At 38.8% G+C, this 24,094-nt stretch overlaps 1 protein-coding gene across 4 annotated transcripts in view; it reads left to right on the forward strand.

Moving 5' to 3' along the window:
* PPP1R21 (protein phosphatase 1 regulatory subunit 21) overlaps positions 1 to 8,229 on the forward strand; it is a 71,811-nt gene extending 63,582 nt beyond the window's left edge. For 2 of the 4 annotated variants that reach the window (XM_077134170.1, XM_077134173.1), the window contains 4 exons: positions 819 to 935; positions 2,983 to 3,081; positions 4,132 to 4,260; positions 7,176 to 8,229. In XM_077134170.1, coding sequence (XP_076990285.1) covers positions 819 to 935; positions 2,983 to 3,081; positions 4,132 to 4,260; positions 7,176 to 7,205 — 375 coding nt within the window. In that variant the 3' untranslated portion in view covers positions 7,206 to 8,229. The remainder of the gene's footprint in view (positions 1 to 818; positions 936 to 2,982; positions 3,082 to 4,131; positions 4,261 to 7,175) is intronic. The other 2 variants (XM_077134171.1, XM_077134172.1) reach the window with 1 other exon arrangement.
* The last annotated feature ends 15,865 nt before the right edge of the window (positions 8,230 to 24,094 follow it).

The following is a 24,094-nucleotide window of genomic DNA, read 5'->3' on the forward strand; positions in this document are numbered from 1 at the left end:
CTGCGACCTCGGTGCCCGGCGGGCAGGCTGAGGAAGAAGACTCTTCAGGGCCTCGACGTGCAGTGACTTGGTAGCTCCTCCCAGCACTCGAGTGCATACACGAACTAGGTCAGATTTGGCTTGCCAGATGAGTTTGTACTTTTGAATTTTGGATTCTTCTAAGCTGTAAATTTATAAATAACCATCCAAAGAATGCTGAAGTCATTCAGTTTGCCACTCTGTATGGTAAGCTGGTAAATATAGTTCTAGTAGGTTGGTATATTCTTTGATTTCCTTATTGAACTTTAACTTAAATAAGCTTGAATTTCTCCATATATTTTGAAACTAAACTAAACAGTGTGTCGTTAATAATAGAACTAGTTTAGTTTGTTAATATGTGTAAGAGCATTAGAACTGTTCTAAGATAATTAGAGGAGGGAGAATGTTCAGAATTTAAGAGTTCTAATAAATACCCCTTTTTTCCTTTCCCTTTTCCAGCTGAGAGGTAGACATAGGAGTCAGAGAAATGGAAATTTTAAAAGGCAGTTTATTGGCTAATACAGGCTAGATGGAGGGACCTGGGCCCAGTAGGCTCCCAGTACTTCTCTTTTATTCTCTGAAGCTGCAACTTCATTCTGAAATAGGCAAGGGGTAGCATAAAAGACATTTGGAATATACATTGATTTGCCCTGACTGAAGTTATTAAGGGAGGAAAACAGGGTTTCCATCATGTTCTGTCAAATTACAAATGAAAACACACATAATGTCGTCGTCATCTTTTTCTTTTTTTAAGTGCCTCATTTCACTGGCATTTATTTTTTTATGCATTCTCTGTTTAGATTCCAGATGTGGAATCTCGTGAAGATTTAATTAAAAATCACTACATGGCAAGGATAGTGGAACTTACATCTCAGCTGCAGCTGGCTGACAGTAAGTCGGTGCATTTTTATGCTGAGGTGAGTGGAGAGTTATGTTTAGAACATTATTATTACAGATTACTTGCTATAGGAGCTAGACATTCGCAGATCAAGGAATTTTCAGGGCACTCATATAGGAAAGTTAAAAAGCAAAATAAGTCTGCCTCTCTTTTTTTATCTCTGATTTCCAAGTAATAAATTTGTTGAATGTGAATTCCTATATGAGAAAATAACCTTTAAAAGATATAAAATCTTACTTTTTGTAAGATTCTCAATTCTCTTCTTCCCTCACCAAATAATTCATTTTTAAAGAGAATTAGAAAAAATACTATGCAAGAAAATCACCCAAAATTATACATGATATATAGAGCAGAATAGTGTGGAGGTGGGGGGTGAAAGAGTATAGATATCAAAAACTGAGAAACACAGAATAAGACAGAATGGATACAGTCCTACACACAAGAATACCTTTAAGGGGGTCTGTTTTGAAACCTTAGAGGGTCAATTGTGGGTGCAGAGAGAGAATTATAATGTTTAAAATTGTTAAATAAATTTAAAAAGAAAGGGCAACGCTATTTAGTGGGGCCTGCCTTCATCTATACTTTACTCCTGTACTGAAGAGGTTAACAGGTTAGTAGGAGGTCACTTGCTAGCACTTGAGAGGGCTTGCTTCTCTCTTTTCCTGCTAGAATAAATGATGTGCCTTGCCCCGTGCTGTTTGCCAAGCAACTATTGAATACATGTTTGATAAATTGATCAATAGTGGCAGTGCTTGTTGGGCTGCAGAAAGAGGAAGGACAGCAAACGGTTGACTTGCAATGAAACTGCCATAGTTCTTATTGGAGCCATGCAGTGCGGCAGATAATCACATCCTTCTTGTTTGGTTCCTGAACTGATTTCTGAGTTAGTGTACCAAACTTGATTGTCATCTTTGTGAGGGTTCGTGTCTTGCACAAGTCTCTTCCTTTTTGTCACGTTCAGTGCTGAGTGTATAGAATATGTTTGGCTAATAGGGGGTGGTTGATTTAGTTGGCTGAACTGTTCTGAAGTACTCTTATAAGTAATGAAATGAATAACTGAAAGAATTTTTAAGGCTGCTTGTTTCCAAGAGAAGATTTGTTTATCTTAACAAATGGCTTCAACATAATAGTGATGCAAGAATTTTTAAATTGTCCTAGTTTTTCCTTGTCTATAAACAGGAAGTGGTGACTGTATGACTTTACTGGAATGGTTAGTCTGAGCATCTGATGTCGATACAGCATTTAAATGTGTCTCTGTAGATCCTCTTTGTCCATCTCAGTGGTTTTATCCGAAAGTTTAGTGATCCAATTGTACACCCTCTTTGAACAATAGTATGAAAGACAGCTTTTCTTTTTTTAACTCCTGATAGTCTAATCTTTCTTTGGATAGCCTATTTTGGTAGAACTCTCCAAGAAGACAGCTAGGTTCCCTACAGTCCTGATCTCATTTTTTTTTTCTGTGTAGATAAAACATAATCTGCAAGGTAAGACTGGAAAGCCTTTATTGCTTCTGTAATGTGGTCTCTAACGAGGGACTTAAAACACAAGAAAAGTTTGTCTTTGGGTCCATATTGCATGGTCAGAAGCCATTGATAGGTTTTTAAAAAAACACTTCCATTCTCTTCCAATATGAGTAAAAATTAATGCTGATTAATGGTAGAAGCTTTAGTCATTGGGCTAGAGAGGAGCAGAAAAAACATTGATGAGTGTGCCTTAGCAGACTTTTTTATTATTAAAATAATGAGGGTGGAACTAATGCATAATGTTAATTATAGGGAAAAAGGGCAAGATAAGGGAACTCTGTATTTTCTGTTTGATTTTTCTATATACTTACAGTTGCTCTAATAAAAAAATTTCTTTTAAATGGTGGAGACTGCATCTTCCTTATGTGTACCCCAATGTGTGTTATAATGCCTGTAGGAATCAACAGATATTTGAATTCAGGAGTGAATGAATGAATGAATGGCTTTTGGTTCTGGGGATTGTTTTCTAGTAATCGTCCCTCAGGTAGAGTTGGTTTTGGAAGATGCTCATTTGAGTTAATGGAATATTTTCTGATTTAATAGTGCCGCGCACTCTCTAAAAGACTGGCCTTGGCTGAGAAATCTAAAGAGACATTGACAGAAGAGATGAAACTAGCTAGCCAGAATATCAGCAGACTTCAGGTAAGTTCATAAGTGTTAACTACTAGTAGTTTTATTTCATTTTTACTGAAATTTATTGGGCAGCATAGTCAGCTGTTCCTCTCCAAAGTAGTAGCACTTGACCTCTATACATACTTTTTCCTAGCCACTTTATTTCTAACTCATTTTAAAGTCACATTTTTCTTATATCAGGCAAACAGTAGTTGTATTATTTGTTTCCTTGACTTCAGTGGTTTAATAGTCAGCTTTTCCTTAAATAATATTTACTCATAATCTTTCCCTTCCCTCCTCTTTTCTACAAAATACCAATCCTGAAGGGCTGTAGGATTGTTCGGTACACATTACTTTGTTCCTTCTGTTTTCTGTTTCAAACAACTGACCTAAACTGAACAGCAGGGCTGCAAAATATCCCTCCTTACTCACTGCTTTGTTTTAAAGCATTGTCTCCAGAAAGCCCATGTTAAATATAAACACGGTATTGGAGGAAAGAAAAAGCACATTAACGCAGTGTTACCCACATCCTCCTTGTTTCCGATTAGTTTATCAGATTAGCAAGGCACCAGGACTAGATTTTGGGGGACCAGAGGGTGTGAAAAATGGAAAGAGAGCTGAAGGTGTGCTTCTTTCAGGGCGGTGCTGCGGTGTGGCCAGGAGCCTCCCAGCCCTGGGGAGGTGGGAGTGTGCCCGAGACAGGCTTCCTCACCTCTCCTAGAGCTCTGGGGAGTTCTGGGGACTCAGAAAGACCATTGAGTCCTCTCGTTCTGTGAGGCAGAATTATATGCCTACCCTGGTCAGGTAGCCCTTGCATTTTGGAAAGAAATTCAGAATGTATTTTGAAAGCTGAGAAAAACTTCTTTCCATTTTTTTTTTTTTTAACTTTGTTCTCTTGTTTGATTTCTGATAGTCCAAGCCTGCTGGTTACTTCATGTTAGCTGAGCAGATAACGTTATATGAAGTATCCATGAAGGGTTGTTTTCCCATAGTTTCTTAATATATTAAAAAGTGCTTTAGAGTGGTACGAATAGTGTGGTTTTTCTTTTTCTCTTCTCTCTCTTTTCCTTTGCTTTGCAGGATGAGCTGACAACTACCAAGAGGAGTTATGAGGATCAGTTAAGTATGATGAGTGATCACCTGTGCAGCATGAACGAGACATTATCGAAACAGAGAGAAGAGATTGACACACTGAAGATGTCCAATAAGGTACGAAAGAGGAGGAGAAGTGGTTTCTGAAATAAAATATCCAATATGGCTGGCCATACAGTCTGTCTTTACTGTGCATTTCAGGAGCAAAAGGTTAAAATTTTTGAAGGGTTTGGAATTCATTTTCCTTAATATCATTTATACTCTTATCCAAAAGTAAAATTACCTTTCTGAGATTTGTCTTCTGAGGTCCTAATACTGTCTGCTGCTTTTTAGTTTTAGTTTTTTGTTTTTTGTTTTTGTCCTTTCTGCTATTGTTGTATCATAGGGGACACACAAAGGGGTTCAGGATGAAGACCACTCTTATTTATATGACACTCTAAAACAGTGCTACTGGAGTACTTCTTTAGTGAATTTGTGTCGTAAATATCCATAGAACTAAGGAAAGTTTACTCTTTTAACTCCAAAAGTATCCTTTGATTTCATTTCCCATAAAACCTCAGCTTGTCTTCCTGGGTCAGTAGATACTGGATAGTAAGTTTCTATGGAACTACATATCCGCATGCCATTTCTCTGTTGTTCTAACATAATGTGTGTACTCTTTGCCATGAAAGGTAGCTTCATGGGGCCAGAGACTTGGTTTCTGTGCCTCAGTCATCTCTGATGGCCCATGGTTTTAAGTAAGCTATTTTTATTCTTATGAATTTTATTGCAAACACTCCATATTCACCAAACATACACTCTCACTTCCTTCCTACCCCCATCCCTGTTACCCTCTAATCTACTTTCTGTCTCCAAAGAATTGATAATTTCTAGACATCTCTTATAAGTGACTTCATACAATATTAGTCTATCTGTGCCTTGCTTATTTTACTCAGCATAGTCTTTTCAAGGTTCTTCCTTGTTGCAGCATGTCTCAGGACTTCATTCTTATGCTAAATAAAAGTGTTTTATTCCATTGTGTATTCCATTTGGATTTACTTACTGTCTCTGGCCTTTGTGCTCTTTGGAATCTGCTGCTGCTAGTTATTGTCTAAGCAGACGTTCATTAAGTCCCTGCTATAGCCTGGCACTGGGGAGGAAATAGAGGTGAATGCAGCAAAGCTCTAGTTTAGTAGCTTTGTATGTGGGCAGGGTAGTATCTTGCTCAGCCAGGGTCTCCTTGGAAAATATGCCATATTAATGCATTGGAGTTGGCACTATATAATTTCGTTTCTCTGTATATTTTCATGATATTGGTTGACCTCTGGTTACTTTGGAGGTTGTTTCTTTGTTTCTCTAGGACATCTTTGTGATGATTATAAGCAAATAATATGTATGGTTCTGGGTTTTAACCAAATAATATGGTTTGTGCTAAGGGAAACTTGAGCTTAGGGGGAGTTAGAGGGGCAGGTCCTCTTGAAGACTGTTCTTTTAACCCTTTTGGCTCCCTGATATTCCAGCAGAATAATAGCTAACTCAAGGGTTATACATTCCTAGTAAGAAAGCACATATATTAAAGAGACCGTATTTTGTTTCTCATGGTTATATATGATTTATTTTAGTGGTAATAGGAGAAAGCTTGTTTTAGCATCTAACATTTGAAAAGAAGCAGCAGTGTTCTAGGGAAGCTTTTCCATCTCTAGAGATACAGAAGGTATTTGGTTTTGGTTAAATTTTGAGTACAGCAAAATTCATCGTTGCTAAGGGTTACAGCTACTTTAGAAGTTAGAGAATTTTCAAGTAAGTCCTGTCAAAGATTTTTAATCCATTCCTCAGAACACCACCATTAATAAACCTGAATAAGAAATCCCTCTTCAAGTCATAATTTCTATTGTTAACCTTTCTTTAATCATTCTGTAATCTCTGCATTTTGTTTTTTTTACCTCCCTATTTGTTAGTAATTTCAGTTGTTATGGCATCATCCTATGGCTGAATTGACTTTGTCTCCATTGGCTACCAAGTAAACATCCTGAACTATCTGTTTGCTATTATCTTGCTTTTAATATTTGTATTCTGTAAGCACTTCCCACTTACATGAAAAAAATGTATTTGTACCTAATAGTTATGTATAGGACTTTTTAAAATAATTATTTTTATTAGAGAAGTTATAGGTTTACAGGAAAATTGTGCAGAAAGCAGAGTTCCTGTATACCCCCCATTATTAATACCTTGGATTAATGAGGTACATTTGTTACAATAGATGAAAGAATATTATTATAACTGTATGTTTACTATAATCCATAGTTTACATTAAGAGTTAATTGTAATGTACAGTCCTATGTTTTGTTTTGTTTTTTCCTTTTTTAATTTTTTATTGTAGTAATATATATGCAACCTAAAATTTCCCATTTTAACTACATTCAAATAAATAATCCAGTGCTGTGAGTATAGGAATTTAATTAAAATGTTTTCCAAAGAAGCAGACTTCTTCGGAGGAAGAAAATTATGCAGAACTGGAAAGTCCAATTCTCCATGTGTGAGGAAATTAGGAATAAATGAAGGCAGCTCCCTTCTAACTTGTTCTCAACCAATGCTCAAGCTTACTTTTGTAGATAACCAGTGCCATTTGTGTATTAGTTGATACATATTTAAAATTCGTATCTATAAAGACCTTTAAAAAGTGTTGACAAAGCAAACATGTTTGGGATAGAACTTTTTATTGTTTCATGAGAGCTTAAGTTCTCTCATCTTTGGAATAAAATGAATTTTTGATGTTTTGATACATAGCTTTTTTTTTTCTTTATCACCTAACCCTAGTTTCCAATGGGGCTGGGGTCCAGGGAAGGAAGGAGCAAGGAGAGTTAAAAGTAACAAACTGCTTTGTGATTATTGAATAGACATTAGCAGTGCAAGTTCATCAGCTATTCTTGTTCCTCTTGGAAGCGAAACTGTCCCATAATGAAGTATGGCTTCCAGACAGCTTGGTTTATAAACTATGTGAGTTATTTTTCTGGGCATTTGTATTCTTATTGTTGGTATTTTTCTCTGTACAGGGAAATTCTAAAAAGAACAAGAGTCGATAGTTTACGAGAGCTGGTCGGTGACTGTTCTTTGCAGAGCCGCAGCTGCGCGTGGGGTGCAGAACCAAGACTCAGCGTCCAGTGCTGGGCTCAGCCTTCGGGAAGCTGAAATGTTGTTGGACCTGGTCGAATAGTCAGTGTTGTCAGTGGCTTTGAAACATTTAAGATATATTTGTAACCAGTAAAGCAAATACAGAATTTGATGTTGACAGTAAAATGGAAAACAATACATATACATGGATATTGTAAGTTTCCTTAAGCTGTTTTTACTGTGCACTTTTTAAAATTAGGTTTTACTTTCAGTATGTAAGAACAACAAATATTTTGTATATTTTCAAACTCAATTATATGGTAATCGATTTGCTATCTATGGAATAGATATATGTTTCTGGATAAAATGCTTAAATTGTAAAACTGTCATTACTTCTTGCTATAATTGAAACCAGTCTCCAGATTGTTTCTGAAGATTCCTCCGCTTCTCTCCTCTCCCTTTCTTCCTTTCTCCCTTTCACCTTTCTTTCTCTCTCGGTGGGGAGAGGAATGGTCCTTGCAAACTTCAGATCTTGTGGGTTTATTATCATTGTCTTCAGCTCTTCAGTCCTCTCTGTGTTAAGGAAATTGATGTCAATAAATTCATACTTATATCAAACTTTCAGTCTCTATGAAAACTTAATAAAGGAAACTGAAACCTATCTAAGTAAGATTTACAAATTTTACTAAATCCAAATTGACCTAGCTGTAATCTTTCTTGTTCCTCAAATTGGAACAATTGTGAAGTTAATTCTTGAGTTTTGCCTTGAGAGCTGCTAGTAATCACACTTCAAGCAAGAATACTGAATCCTTCGAGGCTCTCCTCAAGTTTATCTCATAAAATATTATGCTATTTCACTGTACACCTCAGGGGTGCCTCTCCCAGCACCCCTACTCCTGAGTTTCTAAATGTATTATTCCTTTCTTCTGAGTTACTTGCACAGGCCCATTTCACCCTACGTTCAGGTCCCAGATTAGCTGACATACCCTGAAACCCCTTTGTCCCCACCTGCAGCTCTGTCTCCCTTGAGACTCTGTAGGCAGTTGCTAATCACCCCCCAAAATGTTTTATCCTTTTGACCTGACAGCCCATCATTGGCTTCCTTCTGAGCTCAGCATAAAGACTCAGCATAAACCCCTTGGCCTCTACCCAGAGTCCTCAGTTGATTGCTGGAGAAAGATTGTTTGACATGCCCAGTCCTCACTGCAGTGAAAGTGGTTGAATCCTGCGTTGGGGATCTCTGGGTCAGTCAGTTCAATTCCACCCTTCCCAGCCTTCTGTCAGCTAAACCAGCTGTTTTTGCTGCAGCTATGCCTAGCCTGCCCAGTCCTGTCTGAAAAACATCCAATAACCATCGTAATAAGCTCCATCATAAACTTCAGGTTTCCAGCGCTTTTCATGATCGTCCTTTGGCATTTCTAGATCATTGTTGTCCTAATTCAGTAATGGCTACAGCACTTCTCAAACCCTGCCTGCCTCACTCTCAGGATCTACACTATCAAAAACAGAGCCTGTCAGCAGTGAGTACTAATCCACCTCCTACACTTGCTTACACCTTCCCCTGTGCTTGCTGCACTCTCCTGCTTCAGAGGACGATGTGTCCCTGCTACATGTGAAGCCAACTGTTTTCCCAGTGCTCACATTGCCATTTCTTTTCTAGGGCTTGATCTTCATTTTTATATCTTCAGTTTCTCATTCTGCAGACTCCTTTTTCCCAGCTTACAAACAGATTGAATTTATCCTTATCCTTAAAAAAAAATCGTTCTGTGACTCTGTTTTAGAGTGTAGACTTTGAAGCCAAACTCCTTGGGTTTGACTCCTTATACTTGCAGATCTGTTACTTAGTATTTCTGTGTTCAGTTTCCCTCTCTGTAAAAATGAGGATATGATAAAACCTACCTCATAGGATTTTGGCGAGGATTAAATGAAATATTAAATTTTTCCAGGTAAATTGCCTGGAAGAGTATCTGGTATAAATGTTATTTATTAGTAATAAATATTATGAGTAATATTATTGTTATTGCTACTATAAATACCTCACTTTCTCCTCCCTTTGTCCATAGTCTTTCCCTTTTACAACCAGACTTCTTGGAAGAATAGTCTGTATTTGTTGTCTTCCCATCGTCACTATGACTTGTTTGTTCATTAACCTGTGGTGGTCAAGCCCCTTTGCCCTCTATTCTAATAAAATTGTTCTAACAAATGTTGCCAGTGACCACCTAATTGCCAGGACCAGTGGCTTCTTTCATTTGTGTTTTGTCCAAGTTTTCTAAAGTGTGCAACCCTCTTAGCCACTTCCCCTCTTCCCTTAGCTTTTTTCACCACTTCTTTCTCTTATATTCTTGTTTTTCCTCCCAAAGTTCCCACTTAGTCTCTTTCTTTGTCTCCTTTTCATCTGTCCTTCCTTTAACTGTGAATGTTCCCCAGGGCTCTGTCCTCACTTACTTCAGTGAGTTGGTGCTGATACATGTCAAATAGATCTTTATAGCTTTGGCCACTTCTGAGCTACATTCCCATAGCCTTATGAAGGCAACTCACAATTCAGGAGGTTCATTCAATATTAAATTCACTAAATTTCTCCATTTTCTCTAGTCTTATTTACATCTCTCCAGACCTGTTTCTCACCTTATTCATTCATTCATTAAAAAAATATTTATCAAATGCCTTTTATATGCCAGACATTGTCCCAAGTGCTAGGATACAAAACTGGACAAAAATACTTGCCCTCATTGATTTATCTTAGTGTGGGGAATAGTTAATAAACAAGGTAAGCAAAACATAAATGTGCATTAAAGTTATAAATGCCAAAGAGATAATATAAAGCCAGGAAGAGGAGTTATGGAGTTGGTGGGAGGTTGTGCTTTTAGATCCAGAGACCAGGAAGCCCTCACAGACGTGTCATTTGAATAAAGAAGGAGATGAAGGCATCATGCAGGTACCTGCAAGCAGAGCGAATGCTGAAGCACAGGTGCAAAATGAGGAAGTAGGAAGTTTTATAAATCATTCCCTCCACTAGAAAAATGAAAGAATTGGAAAAAGAGATTGGAATTAATGAGGTGGTTACCTTAAACCAGAATGGACATTGAAAACAACTACAGGAGTACAAAAGAAGTAGGAGGTTGCCAAGAATTTCACTTTAGTGAGTGAAAGCAGAAATCAGTGGCCAGCCTTCAATGCTCAGCCCCATGTATGACAATGGCTGTACAAATGGCTGTGGCAACATGGCCCAGATTCCAAGAGCAGCCTGCTGGGGCCAGGGCTGACCGAGGAAACCTCTAAAAGTTGGGGTGAGAATGAGGTCAGTTGGAGTAGTCCCTGAGAGACCAATGCAGCAGCTGGCCTCACTTTTGGCCTTCTGTGTGGCAGTACTTCCAGCCTCCCAGCAGAATCCACCTGGATGTAAAGAGCTTCTGCACTGTCCTGGCTGATTTTTGTGGGTTTGTCTTTGTTTTTGATTTTGCTTCTGTGTGTGGGCATTTCTTAGCCTGGCATGTCCCTGACAGCTCAGCATAGACTCTGGCCTTGGTTTCAGCCCTCTCCATGGTAGTGGTTTCTGGCCTCACACCAGCATCTACGAAGACTTAAAGACTCAGTGCACTTTTTTTGTTGGTTGAGTTTCTTCTTTCTCTTTCTTTGCTGCTTAGTCGGGTGAATCCCTGAGAGCCCAGTGCAAATGTTGGCTTAGTTTCACTCAGAAGTGGCAACTTCTGGCCTTACACTAGCATCTATTGGGACACAAAGAGCTGGTGCTCCTCTTTTTCTGTTTGGTTGGTTAGAATTGTGGGGTCTTTCAGGTCCCTGAAGAATGAGTAAGGATCCTGGCCTAGGTTTTGGCCTCAACAGCAGTACCTTCTGGCTTCCCACTGGCACATAACAAGAAATAGGGAGAGGCAGGGAACTTCATTTTTTCCCCTTTGTTTTTGTATGTGTGTGTTTTGTCTGTTTGTTAGTGTTTTTTTCCTTTTCCTCCTTCCCTCCCTTCTTCCTCTTCCTCCTCCTCCTCCTCCTCCTCCTCCTCCTCCTCCTCCATTAGTACTCGGAATGCCCATTTATCAACAAAAAATTACAAAACATACAAGGAGACAGGAAAGTTTGACCTAGTCATAGGAAAAAAAGAATTTGATGGAAAGCAGTCTCTGGAATTAATAATCAAAGATCTTAGAACAGCTCTCATAAATCATTCAACTAAAGGAAAACATGGACAAAGAACTAAAGGAAATCAGGAAAAGAATATTGAACAAAATGAAAATTACAATAGTGAGATAGAAACTATAAAGAAGAACCAAATGGAAATTACGGAGCTTAAAAGTACAACTAATGAAGTAAAATATTCAATAGAGGGGTTTAAGGATGGCTTGACAGAAGCAGAAGAGATGTTTCGCAAGCTTGAAGATAAAACTGTTGAAATTGTCCACGTTGAAGAGCAAAAAAAAGAATGGAAAAAAATGAACAGAGCCTGAGAATCATATGGGATATCATCAAGCATACTACTATATGCATCACAGAAGCTGTGGTAATTTGAAATTGTATGTACCCTAGAAAAACATGTTCTTAAACCTCTATTCCTGTCAGTGTGAACCCATTGTAAGGTAGGACCCTTTTTTTGATGTTACTTCAGTTAAGATCCTTAATCAGGATGGGTCTTAAATACTTGGGTCCTTTATCAATGAGTGAATCCAGACATGAGAAAGAGAAAGTCACAGATGGAGCAGCCAGAAGCTGAACATTATTGGAACACAGAGACACTGCCATGTGTCTGGCCATGTGACAAACTAAGGGCCAAGAATCACTGGCAGCCAGCCCCAGAAGCCACAGTCTTCTGGGAAAAAGCATTGCCTTGATTTGGACTTTCTTTTAGCCTCAAAACTCTAAGTTAATTAATTCCCATTGTTTAATCCAGACCATTTCATGGTATTTGCTTCAGCAGCCTGGGAAACTTAAAACAGGAGGCCTGAAGGAGATGGAACTTAGCATGGTTATTTGATGTTTTCCTGACAGTACTTGGCAGGTCAGGCACAGCTGCAGTGAAAACAGCTGGTTCAGTTGACAGAGAACTGGAAAGGGGCAAGGCACAGAAAATTGATGAAAGAAAGTACAAAGGGGCTGCAACTTGAAGGGTGGAAACAGTGAGATTGAACTGACTCTGCTAGAGATCCCCAAGGCAAGATTCAACCACTTTCACTGAGTATGGCAAAGAATCTCAAATCTCCAGAAAACAGTTAAAGGGCTGGAGTAACAGTTTAAGCACTGAATCAAGATAAAGGCTATTGAAAGCAGTAGCTAGGATCTCGTGCCTGGCTGGCCCCTGACCCCACCATTGCTGGCTCAGCACAGAGTCAGTCCACATACCCAGTACAGACCCCTGGTCCCAGTTCCAGAAGGAGCAGAGCAGCAGAGTCACCCTCATGCACGTAGTGGGAGCGGGTACATCTGGCCCACTCTGTCTGGTGGTGGCCTGAGGGATTTGCCATCCTAGAACTTGCCCCAAATGTAAAAGGTAAGTCATGGAACTCTCATACAGAACGCTGTGTGATAGCAGTCCGATTGTGCTGCCTGAGGCAAGGAATTACTGGCTGTAGGACATACAATGCAGTTCCCAGGTCCATGAAGAAACTGTTTCTTAGGAAAGAGGAAATATTGAGAAACATATAAACAGAATTCCTAGGGTCACATGCACATACCCAAGAAGACACATGCACGGATCAGGAAGGCCCCTATGCTTTAGCCTGGACCTATTCTCTAAACTCATTATGTGGCTAAACCCTGAAAGAGAGCACTCAATGGGTTAATCTTCAAAGACTAGAAAGCTGTTTCCCCCCTTCCCTCCTGGCGGTCAAAGAAAACTCTATCATAATACTACTGTATCCAAGTTTAAGGAATCTTAAGGATCCAAGCCTTAGAATCTAAATTCCAGTGATAACATGTTAAAATATCAAAATGTCTAGGTTTCAATAAAAGGTTGCAAAACATAGAAAAAACAAGAAGTGATGGTCCAAGCAAAGGAGAATACTAAAGCTTTAGAAACCATCAATGCATAGGACCAAACCTGGGACATACCAGATAAAGGCTTTTAAAAAATGGTTCTTAATATGCTCAAAGAGCTAAAGGGAAAAAAAGGACAGAGAAGTAACAAAAATCAGGAAAACAATAAATGAACACAAAGAGAAAATCAATAGAGAAATTGAAATTAAGTAAAGGAACCAAACAGGTCTGAAGATTACAGTACCAGATATTAAAAAATCTCTGGGGGGTGAGGTGGTTAACAGTAGATTTGAGCTGGCGGAGAAAAGAACCAGGGAACTTGAACATAAGACAATTGAAATCATTCCGTTTGAAAAGCAGAAAGAAAAAAGAATAAATAAAAGACAACAGCATCTGAGGAGCATGGGAGACACCTCAAGCATCCCCATACGTTCATTGGGGAGTCCCAGAAGGAGATGAGAGAGAGAAAGGGACAGAGCTTATATTAGAAAAATGATGGTTGAAAACAAATTTAATTAAATGAAAGGCATGAAGATATACATACAAGATGCCCAATAAACTCCAACAGGATAAACCCAAATAGACCCACATTACACCATACTGTAATCAAACTGTCAAATGCCATAGACATTTGGCACTTGAAAGCCACAAGAGAGAAGCAACACGTTACATATAAGGGAACGTCTGACCAGCAAAACTGTGTTTCAGAAATTAGGGAGAGATTAAGACAGTCCCAGATAGACAAAAGCTGAAGGACCTCAGGGACCACTAGACTGGCCCTACAAGAAATGCTAAAGAAAGTTTTGCTGGTTAAAAGGAAAGTTCAATAGACAATGGATCACAGTCACATGGAGAAATAAAGCTCTCCAGTGATGGGAACAATACAGGTAAATATGAATGCCAGCACTATTGTATATTTGATTTGCAACTCTGCTTTTCACTTCCAAAGGATCTAAAAGGCAAATGCATAAAATGTAATAATAAATGAATGATTTTGAACTCAAAATATAAACATATAATTTGTGACAAGAACTAATAAATGTGGGGGGGGTGGAGGATTATAGTAACATAATTTGTGTATATTCCTGGTTAAACTGGTATTAAGCAAACAGCATTATTAAAGATTTCTAATGTTATAGTTTAGCTCCATTTAACTGCAAAGAAAATACCAGAGAATATGCAAGCTCATAGAGACTGAAATTAGGGCACAGATTGCTGGGAGCCGTGGGCAGTGGGAAAGGGAAGTTAATGCATAGTGAGCATAGGGTATCTGTTTAGGGAGATGGAAAGGTTTTAGTAATGGAAGGTGGTTAGGGTACTAATATAGGTAATGTGATTAATCCTACTAAATAGTATGCTTGGGAATGGTTGAGACGGGAAACCTTATGTTTCCGCAATTAAAAAGAGAGAGCAACTAAAGAGCAATGACAACTAAAGGCAATACAAGGTCACAGGTGAGATTTAGCAAGGGAGAAGAGGAGGCTCAAAGGGATATTACTGGGATATATGAAAAAACTGGAATATAGATGATATGTTTTATATCAATGTGAAATTTCTTGAACTTGACAATAGCATTTAAAGTGGTAAATAAATGAACATCTTTGTTCTTGGGAAATGTACCTAACAGTATTAAGTGTTCAAGGAGCATGATGTATACAACCCATGCTCAAGTGTTCAGAAATGGATTGATAAATAGAAAGAGGGAGAAGGGAGAGAAAGAGAAAGAAAGAAGGAAGATAGAATGATATGGCTGTGCTGGTTTGAAACTGTTATGTACCCCAGAAAAGCCATGTTCTTTTTTAAAAATATTTTTGAGATATCTTCACACACATACAGTCCATCCAAAAAATACAATCAATGTCTCCCAATATCATCACATAGTTGTGTATTCATCACCATGATCCTTTTTAGAACATTTGCATCACTCCAGAAAAAGAAACAAAAGAAAAATCTCATTCATCCCATACCCCTTACCCTACCCTTTCATTACCACCAGTATTTCAATATAACCATTTTTTTTTAACCCCTTATCCCCCCTATTTATTTATTTATTTTTATCCCTATTTTTAAATTCATCTTCCATACCCTGGATAAAAGGAGCCTCAGATATAAGGTTTTCACAATCACATGGTCACCTTGTAAAAGCTACATAGTTAGATAATCATCTTTACGACTCAGGGCTGCTGGAATACAGTTCAACAGTTTTAGGTACTTCCCTCCAGTCACACCAATACACCATCAACTAAAAAGAGGTATCTATATAATTCATAAGAATAACCTCCAGGGTAACCTTTCTGTTTGAAATCTCTCAGCGACTGAAACTTTTTTTTGGTCTCACTTCTTTCTTCCCTGCTTTGATCAAGAAGGCTTTCTCTGTCCCGTGATGCCAGGTCTTGGCTCATAAGCCATGTTCTTTTTCTTTTTTGAAACTTTTTTATTATATAGTATAACATATAGAGAGAGCAAAGAAATAAAAAAGCAATAGTTTTCAAAGCACTCTTCAGCAAGTAGTTACAGGACAGATCCCAGAGTTTGTCATGGGCTACCATATGATCCTTTCAAATTTGTTTCCTTCTAGCTGCTCCAGAATATAGGAGGCTAGAAGTCCTAAATATTTTTTTTCTCCACAATCAACTTTTTTCCTTTTTTTGTGTGAAAAATAACATATATACAAAACAATAAATTTCAAAGCACAGCACCACAATTAGTTGTAGAACATACTTCAGACTTTGACTTGGGTTACAATTTCACAATTTTAGGCTTTTACTTCTAGCTGCTCTAAAATACTGGAGACTAAGAGAGATATCAATTTAATGATTCAGCATTCATACTCATTTGTTAAATCCTATCTTCTATGCATAACTCCACCATCATCTTTGATCTTTCCAATCTTCTCTTTAGGGTTGTTAGGGCTATGGCAATTATAAATTTTTTATATTGGAAGGGTCTGTCACTAATATGGGTTAGGGAGATGGAACTATCTGATGTTCTGGAGAGGCTGGGCCCTCTAGATTTCAGGACTTGTTTGGACCAGGGACCCATCTGGAGATTGTAGGTTTCTGGAAAGTTAGTCCAGTGCCTGGAACCCTTGTGGAATCTTATATATTGCCCTTGGTGTTCTTTAGGATTGGCTGGAAGGGTCTTGGTTGGGGATTGGCAGGTTATGATAGGTAGCAAGATCTACCTGAAGCTTGAGTAAGAACAACCTCCAGAGTTGCCCCTCAGCTCTATTTGAACTCTCTCTGCCACTAGTACTTTATGATTTACACTTCTTTTCCCTCTTTTGATCAGGATGTAATATTGTTGATCCCATGGTGCCTGGTCTGGATTCATCCCTGGGAGTCATCTCCCATGCTGCCAGTGTGACTTTCACCCCTGGATGTCACGTTCCACATAGTGGGGAGGACAATGATTTCACTTGCAGAGTTGGGCTTAGAGAGACTGAGGTCACATCTGAGCAACAAAAGAGGTCCTCCAGAAGTAACTCTTAGACACACCTAAAGATAATCTAAACTTCTCCACTACCTACATAGGCTTCACAAGAGTAAGCCTCATGATCAAGGGCATTGCCTATTGATTTGGGTGTCCCTAAAGTTTAACACAGTATCAGGGAATTCCCTAATGGTAAGATTTAATAGTTCCATATTCTTTCTCCCCTCTCTCAAGGGACTTTGCCAATACTGTGATTATCTGCTTAATATACTCTAGGGATGCTGTTAATATTTAGTAGGAATTTTCTAATACACAAAAGTAGAGAGCATAATATGAAGTCTCTGATCCCAAAACTCATGGACATTTTACCAATCTTGTTCATCTTTTCTCCATCCCTTTTTTCCTTGTGTATTTTAAGACAAATCCCAAGACGTTGGGTTAATTCACCCATAAACACCTCAGTTTTGTATACCTCTCTTAGCTTGCCCAAGCTCCTATGACAAATACTACACAATGGTTTGGCTTGCACAACAGCATTACTGGCTCACTGGAGGCTAGAAGTCCAAAATCAAGATGTCAACAAGGCCACGCTTTCTCCCAAGGTCGGTTGCCTTCTGCTGATGGCAGTCCTCCATCACATGGCCCCTGTCACTCTGGCCCCTGTCACTCTGGCTTCTAGTTTCGGGGTTCTTCTAATTGCATCTGAATTTCCTTTCTTTGTAAGGCTTTCTGGCATACGGATTAAGGCCCACCTGATTCAATTTGGCCATACTTTAACTAATAAGGATATCTTCAAAGGGTACTGTTTACAAATGGGTTCACACCCATAGGAATGCAGACTAAGATTCAAACAAGTCTTTTGTAGGGGATTCAATCCCCATCAATACTTTCACAAAATTGGTCAGCACTGACTTCTAAAGTTGACCTAGTCATGTGTTATTTCATTCAATAAGTGTGTATCGAGTGCCTACCCTGTGCTCAGTGCCGAGGAAACTGAGATGAGAAGACAGACACGTAGCTGCCCTTGAGAGCTTCCATTAGTGAGACAAAGAAGTGATCACATGAATGCATAATTACAAACTGTCATTTATTGTCCCTTCTGCTCTGGGATTGCCTCAGACAGGCAGGAGGCAAAAACTAATACATGAGGATTATAATACTTTTAAATAAAATGTCTGTATTTTTATCAAAGTTACAAATTTAGTTTGAGTCAAGTCATTCTAAAAAACACTTACTACAAAGAAAAAACAATAATAATAATAAAAAAGTTGTCCCCGATCCTCCTTCCCATTTCTTGCTCCCTGGAGACCACTTTTACTCATTATTTTGGCATCTATCTTCCTATTTTCAAGTAGTGTACTATGTTCACTTTTCCTATTAAGCGTTATCAACTGACTTCTCACTTGGAAGATGAGAATTTGCTTGTTTCATCTACCTCCTGCTCTCCATCACTCACATATACACATAGGCTTTTTTTCCCCGTTTTTCTTAGCTTCTCTTCAAAATAGTTACATCAACATTTTGATCAGGTCAGTATTCAGTGTATACTTTATTTTGGCTATTCAAATACTATTGATAGCTGATTATTTTTCCTTTCCTGCACAACTCTTTATTTTCCTTGGAGTTAATATGTGCCTTGAAAAAAAAAAAAGTCTATGTTTTCTGTGATATTCATTACTAATTTATCCCTAAATTCTACCCCAGGTTTATAACTCTCCTCTCAATGTCATCAAATTCCACTGAATGTTCAGCCAACTCGGTCTTCCCCAAGAAGTCTCTGCTAAAGTCTGACTTGTCTGGCAGGCTGCCTCCAGGCTGGCAGTGCACGCATGTATCACCTTGGGATCTCCTTTCCTCATCGTCCTGGGAGCAAGTCTCTCCCACACTTAAAGTCACCCTTAACTCACAAGCCCTTCCAGTGACTGTCCCATCCCTCCACTTCGCTTTGCAACCCACCTCTCTAAAGAGCTGTCTCTTTTGACTAGGCTCCACATGGCATAGAAAGTGAGAAATGAGAGGAAAATCTCAGGCTAGACAGAGAGTAGGGACTCAGACAGTTGACTGAAGTACACACAGGGGTGAAAGGATAAAAGAAGGAAAAGAAAAAAAATTAATCAGGCATTGCTGCTTAGAGAAGACAGAATTTTCTGAACTTATTAAAATGACATTTCCTACTTTTATATGTTATATGCTTATTTTTTTAAATGATGAAAAGTGTCAGGAACATCTTTATAGAAATTCAACTGTTAACGTTGCATTTTTTTTGTTCTCATTCTTCTTTCATGCACATGAAAAAAATGGTTTTAGTCAAAATTGGGTTGATATACAAAGGAAATTCCACATGAGAAAAAAAGGTTCTTTCATAAGAAGAGACAGGTTAGGTTATCTAGCAGCACAACTGCAGGGGGAACCGTTTCCAGTGACTGTGGGGGATGGGAAAAACCTCTTCAGACAGATACAGTTTAAGCAGCTCTGATAAACAGCACATGTCCTGTCATATCCTTTTTTTTTTTTTTTTGCATGGGCAGGCGCCGTGAATTGAACCCGGGTCTCTGGCATGGCAGGTGAGAACTCTGCCTGCTGAGCCACCGTGGCCTGCCCCCTGTCATATCATTTTAAAATATCACCCATATAATTTTTAAACACAACCCAACATATGTAATACTGCTCATTTTAAAAAGGTGATAGAAGTGGGTTCTTCCTTACTCTTGGTAAGAAATAGTCTATCGGTTAAACCTAACAAGATACTTTTAAACAACATGCTCACATTCCAAGTTCATGATTCATTAAAGAGAAAAAGCAAACAAACAAAAACTCAGCCCCTTCCAAACAAAATTGTTATGGAAAATAAATTTAAGTAAAATGAGGAATCAACTAAGAAAGGCACACACACACACACACACACACACACACACACACACACACAAAGCTGGAGCAAAAGGCTCTGTCCAAATGACTATGAATTTAAGCCTTTTATAATAAAAATCGCCAGACAGAAAAATGTGCAATTTATAGTTTTATTTTCTGTGTTATTATCTGGAAGCAGGTCCCAGGTCTTTAAAGGCTTCAGACGCTTCTAAAACTTTAATATATGAAGATAGCAACACAGTCTGTTATTTGCTATGAAAACATCAGGCAAAGTCACACTGACAAGGAATAGTTTGTTCAACTATAGAGAGGAAACTTCTGTTGTTGGCTACAAGCCCTGTCCGCAGATACCATGGTGATAAATGGAAAGCTTGTCAGTAAGTTTGTTGTCTCTTTGCCTTAAAATTTAAAGCAGTTTAGTAATTAGCTCCAAATTGGGAAATTAACCGGCAGTCAAAGCATTAGACAAGGAAAACCCATTACAGAGCTTCTAAGCCTTTGAAAGAAAAGGTCCAGGGAGCATTAGAATAACTGCTTTCATATGTAGGGGTTTAGACGCAGTGGAAATATGCTGGAGGCTATTGCCTTTGCTGGTGCAGGGGCTTCAAAAAGCACCTCTTCACTTCAAAATTTGTGCTTGTTTTACCAGGGGCTTTAATCACCTCTGATGTCAACGCCGGGGAGTAGAGGAATAGCTGAGTGGTGACACCTGAGAGGCCCAAGAATAGAAACAACACAGCAATTCGATGAACTAACAAAGAACAAAATGTTACTCACCTATGTCTTGTTAAGATGCCAAATAAAGTCCTCCCTCTCTTCAGGCTGTCCTGCGTGTGGTGGTTTGGGGCTGTATTTTCCAAGTAAAACATGTTTTTAAATCTAGTCCAGTCCTATGGGTGTGAATCCACTACAAGTAGGACCTTTTTCTGATGTTACTTCAGTTAAAGTGAGAACCACCTCAATCAAGAATGGTCTTAAGCCTATTACTGGAGTCTATAAGTGGAAGGAAATTCAGACAGAGAAAGCGACAAGAAACAAGAAGCTGAAATTCAACAGGAAGAACTAGGAGGCATGTGCACTGCCCTGTGAAAGAGGAGCCCAGGGACAAGGTTCACAGGTAGAAAGCCCTAAAACACCAGTCTTCAGGAAGAAACCATTGTCTTGATGACGCCTTGATTGGGACTTTTTGCTAGCCACAATTCCCATTGTTTAAACCAACCCATTGCATGGTATTTGCTTTGGCAGCCAAGGAAACGAAAACACTGTATTTCCTTAGGGCCCCCTTCTGTTGTGTTAAACTGTTAATATATCTCGTGTAGTCATGTTCACGGATGTTACATATCCCTGAATGGTATGGAGGCAGGAACCATGCCTTAAACCTAGTCCTTCACAGTACTCAGCAGAATGTCTTTATACATACTAGCTGTTCAATAAATGCTAAGTGGATACAATTTGGGGAGGAGGTTAAGGGACCGGCCCACTGCAGCAATGACCAATGTGGCTTAAGTCACACCAGAGAATGTCTCATCCCCAGCACAGAGGGCAATCAAACTTAGGTCATTCTGCATGAGGGCATCCTCCTAAATATCATCGATTTCAGTTGGCATAAAGACATGGGCTCTTTATCCCTGGAAATATCCCTTAAAGCTATTATATACCCCAGAAAAGCCATGTCCTTTAATCCTCATTCAATATTGCTGGATGAGATATTTCTGATTGTTTCCATGGAGATGTGACCCACCCAACTGTGGGTGGCAACTTTTGATTAGATGGTTTCCATAGAGATGTACCTCTATCCATTCAAGGTGGGATTGTTTACTGGAGTCCTTTCAGAAGGAACCATTTGGGAAGAAGCTTTAGAGCGACCAGCACCAACAAAACCCCAGGGAAGCCATTGAAGAAGCCTGGAGAGAAAGCTAGCAGACTTTGCCATGTGCCTTTCCAGCTGAGAAAGAAATTCCAAACATCATTGGCCTCCTTGAACTAAGGGATCTTTCCCTGGATGCCTTAATTTGGACATTTTTATAGCCTCGCCTTAATTTAGACATGTTCACAGCCTTAGAACTATAAACTTGCAACTCAATAAATCCTCCCCTTTAAAAGCCGTTCCATTTCTGGTATGCTGCATTCCAGCAGCTTCAGCAAACTAAAACATCCCTCCAATAAGTATTTGGGTTTCCTCTTGGAGAAAGTTGTTCATCAGCAGCATATTCTTCAAAGGTCAGGCCAGAATGCTTCATGAACCTAAAGTGATTTTTTCCTTTCCTGTTTCATTTTCACTCTTGTTGTGTAATATATTTTTTAATATGGTTTTCATAAAACACCCTTCCTCTATCATCAATGGAAAGGAATTAATGTTGCAATATAAATAGAGACTTACTGTTCTAAAGTTTTTAGAGAGGAATGTTCTCATCAAGTATTCAAGGCTAAGCTTGTTCTGAACTCCTCACTTTTCCCAACCAAGACACCTTTCAAATATGGCATTTCTGCAAGATGATTTGAATTTATACTAGTTGGTCCTGACAATTTTGACTGACTTGATTTTGAGAAATTCAAAGTTAATATATTATGTCATATCTATAGACAGTCTAGGTGGCCCCCTTTTTCAACTATGAAATATAACATATATACAAAAATGCAATAAAGTTCCAAGTGCATTTTAACAAGTAGTTTTAGAGCAGATTTTAAAGCTTGGTACGGGTTACAGTTCTACAGTTTTTCATTTTTTTCTTCTAACTGCTCCAAGACACTGGACACCAAACAAAATATCAATATAATGATTCAGCAGTCATACTCATTTGTTAAATCTTATCTTCTCTGTTATACTCCTCTTTTTTCTTTTCTTGTGAAAAATAACATATGTACAAAAAAGCAATAAATTTCAAAATCACAATGATTAGTCGTAGAACAGATTTCAGTGTTTGGTATGGGTTACAATTCCACAATTTTACATTTTTACTTCTAGCTGCTCTAAGGTACTGGAGACTAAAAGAAATATCAGTATAATGATTCAGCACTCATACTCATTTGTTAAACTCTACCTTCTCCATATAACTCCACCACCATCTTCGAATTTTCTTCCACTCTTTAGGGGTATGTGGGCTATGCCCATTCTAACTTTTTCATGTTGAAAGGTACTGTCGATAATATGGGATAGGGGGATGGAACTAGTTGATGTTCTGGAAAGGCTGGCTTCTCTGCATTTCAGGTCTTATCTGGTCCAGGGAGGTTGTGGGTTTCTAGAAAGTTATTCTAGGGCATTGAACCTTTGTAGAATCTCATATAATGCCTTAGGTATTCTATAGGATTGGCAGGAATGGTTTTGGTTGGGGGTTGGCAAGTTATGATAGGTAGCAATTCTAACTGAAGCTTGAGTAAGAGTGACCTCCAGAGTAGCCTCTCGACTCTATTTGAACTCTCTCAGCCACTAATACTTTATTAGTTACACTTCTTTTCCCTCTTTTGATCAGGATGGCATTGTTGATCCCATGGTGCCAGACCCAGGCTCAGACCTGGGAGTCATTTCTCATGCCACCAGGGAGTCTTTCATCCCGGAAGATATGTCCCATGTAGGGGGGAGGGCAATGGTTTCATTTGCAGAGTTAGGTTTAGAGAGAGTGAGGCCACATCTGAGCAACAAGAGGTCCTCTGGAGGTGACTCAAGACACACCTATAGGTAGGCTAAGCTTCTCTACTACATACATAAACTTCACAAGAGCAAGCCTCAAGATCAAGGGCTTGGCCTATTGATTTGGGTGTCCCTAATGTTTCACACAGTATCTGGGGTTTTGCTGGTGGTAAAGTTTAATAGTTCCATATTTTTTCTCCCATCCTTCAAGGAAGTTTGCCAATACTTTTTAATTATCTGCTTAATATACTCTGGGGTGTATCCGGGCATTACATTATGCTATACAGGATTAAAGGGGCTCATTCTTATTCTGGGCTCCCTGTGTTAGGAGGGGATGCCTTTTTAAACAGTGTGACTACATTAAATTCTACATGGTTTCTGTGAAAAAGCTGCCAGGAAAGGCACACCTGTTAATAAAAGGAGAATGACATAGTCTAAGGGTCTACTTATTGTAGAGCCAGGGGAAAGACAGGAACTGGAGCAAATGAGGTCACAGCTGGCCATAAGTGGCTGCGGAAGCTTAGCTATTGAGGCCATGCTGAGCTGTTTGCCACCAGATTTTGATACAAAGGGATATTCCTGAAAGTGGTAGTTTGGAAATGTGTGGTAGAGTTACAAAAAATAAATCAGCATTCATGAAAGTGGCAATGTTTGGGGCAACGTTGCCTCACACAGAAGAGGAGATCCCATTATTTGTAGAAAACAAATGGTTTTCAACCAACTGTATTTGTCTTTAGAAATGTATGGGCCTATTTGTTTTGCAGAAGTGTCAGTTTCCAAAAGAGTTTTTTTTGGATAGTTACTCATCAAGGCCATGCTGTTTATTCAAAGATGACAGAATTAAAAGGTGTACTCAGAACTCTTATTTAAATGCCGAAAGTGCATTATTGTATCTGTAGTTGTTAGCAGTGGCTTTTTTTTTTTTGAATGGCCTGGTCTTCCAAGAAGGCC

This window comes from Tamandua tetradactyla, chromosome 17, assembly GCF_023851605.1.
Source record: "Tamandua tetradactyla isolate mTamTet1 chromosome 17, mTamTet1.pri, whole genome shotgun sequence".
NCBI lineage: Eukaryota > Metazoa > Chordata > Mammalia > Pilosa > Myrmecophagidae > Tamandua > Tamandua tetradactyla.